Here is a 10,630-nt window from a genome sequence, read left to right as displayed (position 1 = left end):
AGATTTTTTTTATGATATTTATATTTTTCATGCTTACACTTTCTTACATTACCCCAAAATTATATTAACTTGATAGTTAAAACTGAACTCTGAAAAAGAAAACCCTTTCCACATGCAGGGTGAATACTTTGCTAAGTAACTTGAAATGTCCTTATATATCTGCAAACACAAAGTGATGACCAAAATAAATGTTGTAATGTGAAGAATAATGGTTTGTAATTTCAGGTTATTACTGCGATGATATAAAAGGAAAGCTTGATATTTGTCAGGTTTAATATGTTTATTGCTTAAACAGGATTTATTTTACAAGGGTATATAGACAAAACAAAGCAAACATGTACATCCTGAGGGCCACTTCAACACTGGTATTATACATTGTTTTAAATACTAGAAAATAGATTGTATTCGCAGATTTACTTATTACAAAAACTGGATTAATTTACATAGCCCATGAAATGTTGGCTGCATGCTCTTTAGCTTTCATTCGAAGAACTGCAATGCTGGATGATCTCCTTTCAAACTCTGGTTTAGTTTCAAAAGAATGTCCATTTGTAGAGCCTGATAATAATGATTCTGTGAAGAAATTATTCAGAGGCATATGGCTAAACTGGTTCTGATGGTTTGCAAAGCCAGAGTATGAAGAGTCACTCCGTGAGGAATGGGAGTATGGAGTCATACAAGAAGAAGGTTCTCGAGGAAGCATGCAAGATGTCACCACTGATCCTCCAGCTGGGTTCCCTGTCCACAAATTATTCTGAATCTATTGAAAATATATTAAAAACAGAGTTAACATCACAAAGCATTCCCACTGGAAAAACTAAAAAAGAGACTTGCAGTACAGTTTATCCCTAACCCACATATCAATGTACAAATAAAAATCATGCATACTGTGTGTAGTTCTTATTCATAAACGACAGACCTCATATCATCACCATCATCATATCAAGTTCTTACAGTGATCTCCACACCATATTTTTAGATTTGTTACATATGTTTACATTTCTTTACACCCGGTCTTTCATTTGTACAACATGAGAACTGTTTACTTTTTTTTAACTTATGGATAAATAACAGTTTGCTCATGATTATATCTAAATCTAGGCAACTTTATTTTTAATATGAAAAAATAAAGGACACCCTATGAAGAGTTGTTACACGCCTTATAATTATCTCCTAATATTCCTTTTGTTTCTGTTGTACCATCAGTAATTATTGTGCTAAATTACCTTATAATTGGTTATAAATGACATATTTGTATTTTAAACAAATATATAAAAATAGTTCTTTACATGTAAGTTTACATATAGTTGTTATATAGCACTTATTGTTACTGCACTAGGGACCTTAAATAAATTGAAAGAGAACTGCTGTAATTTGGAACACAATGAGGAGAGTGAGTTCTCATAACAAAAAACAAGAAAACATTTAATGCTTTCAACATCAATTCTTTGAAGCATAATAAAAGTTTGTCCTACAAAAAAGGGAAGGGGTTGTGGGGGGAAATAAAGCAAAGTCGCTAAAAGAGTAAATGAAATGAAAACAGATGTACTGGCTTGAAAAGGTTATTTCAAGCAATTTTTTACCACTGTGGGCCAAGGTTCACCAAAAATGTCCCCAAAGGTATTATACTATCTTACATTGAACAGTTTATTTACTCAAGCGTCAATAAAGCTAAGGAGCCTACAGTAAAAAAAAAACTTTAGAGTAGCATTCTGAGCTGCTATGATTCAAAGTTTGGAAAAAAGAGATCTTGTATTACTGCAACTGTAATAATGCATTTAGGCTTTTTCTCATACAAGAAAATGGATGAAAGAAAATAAACAGAAGTGTAAAGACAAGCCAAGAGAAACAAAATTCAAAGAACAGAGATACTTGAAAAAATATATATAATTGAAAATGATTCCAAGATAGCACTTTGCGTTATTTTTATTTAATGATTCATGTTTCTTTTTTATGTCATAAGGAATTTATTATCATTAGCATTCAACTGTTTACATCCCAGGTGGGTCAGAAAGGAATTCTGCAATGTTACCCTTCTGACTTATATAACCTATTGAGGTTTAGTGCATACACTCCCATATTCCAATCTGGGATTTAGAACATTCTATGGTTCCATTTTGAATTTTGAATTTTTAAAAAGAGTAATCAGCACCCATATTAAGAAATAGTTTTTATGGTTAACAAAAAAAACAAACCACAATATTTTAATGGGGAAAAAAGGATTAAGCATGTGTTTATTAAGGCCAATGCCAGTATAAGTAGATTGCATAAACCATGCCCTTACACATACACTAGCCTTTATAAACTTTGTAATGGATACTTCATAGCTTTTTACCATTATGATGGTGCTTAAAATAGTTCCCTATAATAAAAAAAGAAAATACAAAAGAAATGCCATAAACGATGACCCCAATACCCCCAGATTTAAACTTTTATTAGAAAGTATCCACTATTCCAAGCCAAGTTTTGAAACAGTTTAAGAAACAGTGGTTTAAACTTAAACATTGCATCAGTGCATAAGAAATGCCATTCCCAGATGTTTACCTGTGGGTAGCTGTCTGTCCTTGGTAAAACAGAGATATCATAAGTGGCAGCAAAATGACTTTTGGCTTGTTGTATCTGTCCATAACGTTCTCTCTTTCTCCACTTAGCCCTGCGGTTTTGGAACCAGACCTAAAAAGAAAAATAGGAATGTCTCATCAAGTAAACGTCTGATAAATACAGAGGATTGACCACTAATGTATAATTGAATCCTACTGTACTATTTGCCTGAAGTTTCCAGTGAGTAAGAAAACATTCATTTGACAGAAAAGATTGCAAGAAATTTCCAAAACATTTTTCAGGCTGATTTTGTGTTTGGCATCTACAAGTGTACAACCACGATTTCTCATGAATGGCGCCTTGTGCAATAAAACTACTTGGACTACTCAGAAGAGCAATACAGGAAAATTACATCAAACACTTCCAATAAATGCATGTGAATTCCCACTAAAAAAATATAAATCTATAAAAAAAATTATACCTTGAATCTATAGATATCTTATTGTATTGCTTATCACTTTGTTAAATTTATGTATCTTTTATTTGAAAAACAATTACAAATATCTTTAAAAAATAGAGATGAAGTAAACCAACTGTCATAAACTCAATTTGTAGTTGTACTTTTTTAAGTTTTAGGGGAGGGATGTAAATTGTACCCTCTAAGAAAACTAGTTTGATATCCTTTATATAGTCATAACACAACAATTAGCCACAAAGCTTTATACTGCCTTTAAGTGTGTGGCCCCATGCTACATTTTTACAGAATGTGGCTGCACTGTAAAGGTTAGTCCAGGGCTGACAGTAGACAAATGGAGGAAAGAAGAAGTCAGGACAGAAGAACTTGATATATCACTTTATCTTGCTCCCAACCTGTAATCCCTCCCAGCCCTTTTGGATTCATTCAAAAGACCACTAGCCAAACCACAGCCTGTCAAGAGGAGGCAACAGCACATTTGCTGTGTCTTTGTTTGAAATGAGCTATTTGTCAAAAACACCCACATACAAAACAAGCTAGAACAATGCAATTAAGTAATACTAGTTTTTAACTGGTAAATTCCCTACTATTATTCATCAAAATTTTGATGGAAAAAATGAACAAATAAATTGTATTATAAGCACATTGCAAAAAAATATATTTTTGGTTAAAACAATTTTGGTATTTTGCAAGCAAGTTTCCCTCTTGCTGGGTTGGTAAAAATGAGGGAAACTATGAACACATTGATAACCAATGGAATTTTTATTAATAAAATGTGTTCAGGTTTGACATTGTACAAAGCTATAGAAACCTTGATATATTTTTAATAAAAGTTTCTAAGCTGTAAAACTGACATGATGTACTGTTATCAAAATTGCCAGTTTCTTGCAATAAAAAATCAAACTTTTTCCAGGGTTAATGTTTAGTTCATCAAATTCTATCAAAGAACTTTTAACATTTCTCTTTTGATTTAAAATACCAATATTTACAAACACTAGCTTTAATTTAAATCTATCAGTAACAATTTAGTTAACAGTATCATAATATAATATTATATGTTTAATTTACAAATTGAAGTTCAACTTGAGAGAAATTTTATTTTTCAAGCATATCCTGCTGTTCAGTTTCACTTTGAAAACATCTGTGCAAACTCCACAAGGTCTAGATGGGAAACTCATATTGATGGTTTCTTTTGAGTCTTCCACTGTCATGTAGCCTGACTGCTATCAAAAGTTAAAACCATTTGCAAGCTTTATAGTTTCCTTAATTTACCAGTTAAGATTGTGTACAAGTAATGAGCCATCTATAATCTCTGTGCATTTTAACCACTCCATAAGAATACAGGTATCCCAATGTATATGAGTGAGACTATTTTCTCTCCTGTTTCCATTGAAATTAATGAATCAGTTTAACAGTATTTATGATGATGGGCAGAAAAAAGACACTACTGTCCTTGTCAGCTCAGTGATTATCTTAGCATCCAGCATTATCCTTAAGAGCCACATACACTTAAAAAGTACTTGGTACCATTTCTTGGTAGTAGATAAGAATAACTGTATGAATACACATAAGTCACAGCATTTGTGAACTATACCCAAAGTTAACATTCCTGTTTAGGCTGGAAGACAGTTGGGTGCTACATTGAATTAGACCCAGTAAACAAATACATTTTAAAAAGTTTAAATTCATTCATGTGACAATAAAACCACCATTGTATTTTGCAGATGATTCTTTGTGTACAAAGTTAAAGACAACTACTGAAGTCTTTGTAAGGTTGTTATGCAATGGCAATAACTTTACAAAGCATTTTAGGAAGGAAGACAAGAAATCTAAGTAAACTGATTCTTTAAAATCTTCCTATTACATCTAAAATGTAACATACTGCATAGTGTGTAACACCTTTAGTGTTAAAATGCTTTTTAAAGTACCATTAAAACAATAAGAGTAAAATGGATAAACAATGGGCTCCAAGTACAAAAAAGGGTTAAAGTTGTATTACATTTTGTAGACTAGGGACAAAACCAGGAACTATATGTTTCAAGTCTACTTTTGTTGACAACATATATTTAGTTGTCACATCTATTAACCTGGAATCATTACTGTTTTAAGAGTATGTAGAAAATAGCTCAATTAAGTTCAAAGCCAAAAACTGCAAACTATAATGAAAATCCTCCTTGCTCCCTTGAGGTATATATAGCTTAGTAAATTCTAATTTCACAAGGGGTATTTTCTGCATTTTTTATTATAAAATGATATTTCCCAGTGGACCAAACACAGGTTACTTAGCTACCACCTTCAAACAAGTTACTAAATAGATTTACTACAGCTTTGGGACAATAAATATGACAATAGTGAAATATAGGCCTAGGAATAAAAGAAAGGAAAATATCAACTTGCCAAACTTATTCTGTTTATGGGTAGAAAAAAATATTTCCTGAAAACTCCCTAGGGGACACCAAGAACATGTTAGGAGAATTTAGTAATGAGACTATTTCATTAAGGGGGAAACCTTGACAGTCTCCTTTAAATGGGTGCCAATTACCACACTGATGTGAAGCAGAAAAGGAGGGAGATAAATTATGATCAGGCTTGCTTTTTTCTGCTTTCTTTTCCTCAATGCAAGTTACGGTTCTATTAAATGTAATAAAATACTTCAAGAGAACATAGCTGTTTCTGCAAGTTAACTGTCACAGGGTTTTCTCTACCTATAGCTAGTTGTTTTCTATATTATATACTAAATAACTTTATTATATATCAAACTTTTTTTTTTTACTTACACAGACATTCTTTTTAGATGACTGAACAAAAAAATATGAAAACACACTACATCATCAGTCCATGGGAACTAAACATATTCCACATGTGAGATCTTCTGGCCTTCAAACAAAACCTAGCACAAGTACCTTGTAATACCCCTATTTATATTGATATCCATATATACATAATAACTAAAAAAAATTAAGCTCCCTGTGAGTGTAGGGTTAGCTTATGCTCTGTACTAAAGGCAGATGCTGTGTCATATTAAATAATATATACAGTGACATCAGCATGTTACGACTTTGTTGTGTAGGTTATTCCCATTATTGCTAACAGCATCAAGCCATTCAGTTTAATTTTTAAATGGTGTTTTCTGGAGATATGTCTGATATATCCAAAACACAAAGCAACTTTTTAATATACTTTTCCCATATTTTAAACCAAAAAAAGCACTGCCAAACGATTCTGAAAAACAGAATGGTTTTTATATTGTTAATTAGTTCAGGAATGCTATAAATAATCTGCAGAATTATTTTTCACCTTAGTTTTCACTTCACACAAATAACAGTAATTATGAAAAATTATAAATAATTATTTATTAAAGGAATAAAAAAAAAGAAATTTGGAAAGATTGAAGTCTCCATTATGCTCATTTGATTTTATTTTATTTTATTGTGAAAGAAGAAACAATTTAGCATATCTTCCTGTTTCTGACTAGCCTGCAATATGTAGCTTAGTACTGGAAACCTTTGATCTTTTATACTAACATTTTTTGTGCTAGTTCACAAGTGTACACGTTATCCTCAGGAGGTGTTTGGTGAATAATCAGTAATGATCTCTTCCCCTTCCCTCACCCAAAGTGATCAACACTCTCCCTGTTTTAAACAGTAGCCACTAGCCACATCTTTTGTTTATAGCTATTATTTCAAGGCAAATTGTAAGTGAACTCTGACCATGCTTTCCCCCTCGTGGCCTTTAAGGTATCTAAAATTAAAACCAGAGAAACATAAAGTCACTTAAATCCCCTTCACTGTTAAGAGCTGCTGACTGCTAGAATAGGCTGAAGTTAAGATTCCTGTGCTGTTGGGACTGGATAATATTATTCTATAATGGTATTACATTTTTGGTTCTAGTTTTACTGCAAGAACCCTGGCAGCCTCATGTACAAAAATTGCAGTTATTGCAGGGATACATCTATCACAAATAATTCAATAATACCATTCCTCACATAGATTATAAGTGAATTAAATGAGATTAAAAACATACACTGAAACATTTTATCCCAGTTAATGAATATGTTTCATTACTGGTTTATACTACACACACCATGTAGCAGGATCCCCATAAACATTATATGTATAGGTCATAAAAATATATACAAAATGTATGAAATAGAATATGCAGATAGAATTAATACTATGTAGCTCATGAAATATACTTGACCATTGGATGCAACGCATGCAAAGAAAATGTCTTCCACTATTTTGAGATTGTTCTAACTTTCTCTTCAAGCAACAAATCCTTTGTGTTTAGCCCCTGTCTACTGTAGGAATTGAATCCTGTTTACCGGACATTGAGACTGGATCATCACAATGTAAACAGAACGGCAGTGATTCTTTAATTCGTGTTTTTCACAATTCAAATAAATAGTGTGACCTTGTGAAACCCAAGCCAATACTAAAATAAGTAATTTCCAATATGTATTAATAGAGCTACAGTATCGTGCTTTTTATATAAATCTGCCACTAGATCTATAAGTCTAACCAATATATCACTGATCTATACATTTTACTAAAGATCACTCTTTTATGAAATTTGCTATGATGACTATGGTGTCCTATTCCAATAGAGAAACCTGGGCTTATTAAATGTAAAAAAGGTGAAGTCCCCCACCTGCACTCTGGCCTCAGTTAGCTCTGTCCTCAGGGCTAGCTGTTCCCTCACATACACGTCGGGGTAATGTGTCTTCTGGAAGACCTTCTCCAACTCCTCAAGTTGTAGGCTGGTGAAGGTTGTGCGGTGTCTCCTCTTCTTGCTGCTTGAGACATTACTGTCGCATTTATCTCCAAGTTCATCCAGTTCTCCTTTATCCTGAATCCCTTTCACCGGAGATACCCTCAGACTGCAGCAAGTATCCATGGACCTGCTTAACTCGGTGTGAAGAGACTGGCCTTCTACTTTGGTAATGCCGTAGTTCACTTTAAGATAAACATAAAACAAAAATTATATAATAAACAGTCACAGACACTTATTCTCAATTTCCCATATCAAACAATGTTTCTATTTGTACAACATTATCTTTAAAAAAATGCAGATTAAAAGAAAGATCGCAAAGGTGCCGAAACGTTGTTTCATCAGAAGAGGCGGCCTGCAAGAGGATTATTTTATTATCTTCTTGTTTCCCTCGTTCGTTTCTCATTTTATTCTATGCCCCATGGAATTTTTTTTTACTTAGATACCGTGGTCCAAATGCTTTTGTAATATGTAAATCTGGTAACACAAAAAAGTAATTAGAAACACTGAAGATTTTACCATAGACCTTTTTTTAGATCCTCAGAAAGATAATAAACATAAAAACTGACCTCTCTTTGCTGCAAAGCAGATTGTTCTTGTTGATGTGTGTTCAGTGTTTAAGGAGGTATGAAAAAATAACAAGCCAAGCACGGCTTTTCCTTGGCATGTCAGGCCACTGGTTAACTGATAGGGCATGTTAGGAGACTTGAAAGATCGCCCCAAGCCCAAGAAAAAATAATCATTATTGCACCTAGTAAACCCTCTCCCTTGATGTCATCTGGTATTCTGGTTGATGCTATATCTAAGAGACTGTGTCACTTATATAAAGTCTTGTGTAGTATTTCTGGCACCCTCCATCAACATGCAATCTAATCAAAAGGACCATTCTCTGCTTGTAAAATTAACCCAACTTTTTAGTTTTAATTTGTAAAAATACGGTAAAAACTAATAATGATAACATGAATTGAATAATAATTGCCATATTTAATTTAAAAATGTCCTGCTGCAAATAGACCCACAGCTACATTTTCCGTTGCCTACATTTGCAACAATGCTATTAAAAGAAAGCTGGCATGTTATATTTTTTAATAAAGTTAGTAAATCTTCTGATCTGATAATTAATGCAACTTTCTATTGAGTTCTATGGAATTGTTTTATCTTCTGCAACTGAATTATTTACCGGTAATAAAACTATATAACACAATATATTTTAATATAAATATTATGCAAGAGAGCAAATTATGCATTGGCACCTCCCAATGTCATTTGTCACCTACATTAGGCTGCATGTCACTTGAATTGTTACGGTGTAAAAACTAAGTAAAATAATAGTACGATTGGAAGCGTACACTATAAAAGAACTACTAAAAGTTCAACAAAAAAAATAATTCCACTGAATGCACTTTTTTATTTTTAATATTGTGGATATCCTAAACTGAACCCATTTAATGTACCTTAGATTAATAAATGTAAATAAACGTATTTTAGCACCTGTATTCCGCTCGATTGTTCCCAGAAGTTTCGATAAACAAAATTATATATATATATATATAATGCATTGTATTATGTTATACGATTATTCGATACAACGCACAAAGTACATTTAGCTGGGGTTCAGTTGGCAAGTAAGTTTAATGTCATCAGGCACCATGTTAATGTGAGATATATATAATGTACAGGGACTTATACAACCGCGTGTCAGGATTTGCTGTGATCTGCGCTCACTTGGACTTTTGGACTTAGATCACACGAAGTAATATATATTATATATACACAACTGGTTGGGAATTCACAAACCAGCAAGATTAAAATATATTTTTTAAATAATCGGCACTAGAATCTCTCTCCATTTTTCATGCTATTATAATATTTTTCATGTGATCCTTAAATGCAGGGCAAAATGCGAGTTTGATGACGTGGTTGTTACCTATAATACGCATTATATATTCCCATTTTAATATATATATATATATATAAATCCTACTTTGTGCTGAATTCATACATTTGGTTACTTTTTATTATGTTTATCATATCAATTAATGGTATTAACACTATTTTAGGAACGCTTTCCTTACTGAGAATCGCTATAGGTTCATTATATAATCGTTACATAGTATACATTTAACAGATTATTTATGCAATGCCCGCAGACATTGTTACTTATTCCGAAACAGAAGCATCCTTTTTTACTTGCATGAGAAGTTAGAATTGAGTGGATCTTCTGGCACTGGCATTTGAATGGTTAAATAAAAAAACCTTGTGCATATAGTTTGCATAAAACCAATAGTCCCTCACAGCTGAATTAGGAACACATTCCTTACAATAATTACTACACATCACATTAATTCGTGCTTGACTTAATCTAATTTAACCCGTTTGCTGCCAGGGAGCTCTTACCATTACTGTCCTGACAGGGAGAGGATCTGTCCATTCTCACATGATGCTCATTCCTTTGGATGGCATTAAAGGCCTGAACACATTTGCTTGCTGGGTTTTTGCTGTAAAATGAGTCACTGTCCAAAGTTTCCATAACGTGCTCCAAATTGCCCCCAGCTCCCATATAAAAGTCACTGTTTTTGCTGGGCTGGTTTTTCAGGGCAAACTTTTCACTCAGAAAATCCATAATCATCTGAGCCTTTATTTTAGATCTTCTGTTCCAGTAGTAGAGGTAGGACTGGGAGCTGGAGCAGCTGAGCCTATTAATTTGTACTTGTCTAAAAGGGGTCCCACGGGGTGGTTTTATACCATAGGAGGCAACAAGAACCTGAAGCAGCCTCCCATCACTGTTGGGTAAGGAAGCAGACCGGCAGGATAGCTCCTCCTTATACCCCCCCTAATCTTAAT

The 10,630-nt window shown here is 33.2% G+C and overlaps 1 protein-coding gene across 1 annotated transcript; it reads right to left on the bottom strand.

Moving 5' to 3' along the window:
• Positions 1 to 439: 439 nt before the first annotated feature.
• Positions 440 to 10,409, bottom strand: LOC149299786 (ALX homeobox protein 1). The gene is made up of 4 exons (XM_089486223.1): positions 10,184 to 10,409; positions 7,667 to 7,971; positions 2,545 to 2,673; positions 440 to 760 (listed from the first exon to the last, which is right to left on the bottom strand). Exons 1-4 carry the CDS (start codon positions 10,407 to 10,409, stop codon positions 440 to 442), a joined length of 981 nt encoding a protein of 326 aa, XP_089342349.1.
• Between the last annotated feature and the right edge of the window lie 221 nt (positions 10,410 to 10,630).

The sequence above is a fragment of the Sceloporus occidentalis genome, unplaced genomic scaffold, assembly GCF_023333645.1.
Source record: "Sceloporus occidentalis isolate IW3139 unplaced genomic scaffold, rSceOcc1.0.p SCAF_28, whole genome shotgun sequence".
Classification (NCBI taxonomy): Eukaryota; Metazoa; Chordata; class Lepidosauria; order Squamata; family Phrynosomatidae; genus Sceloporus; species Sceloporus occidentalis.
This window is presented reverse-complemented; position numbering and strand designations above follow the sequence as displayed.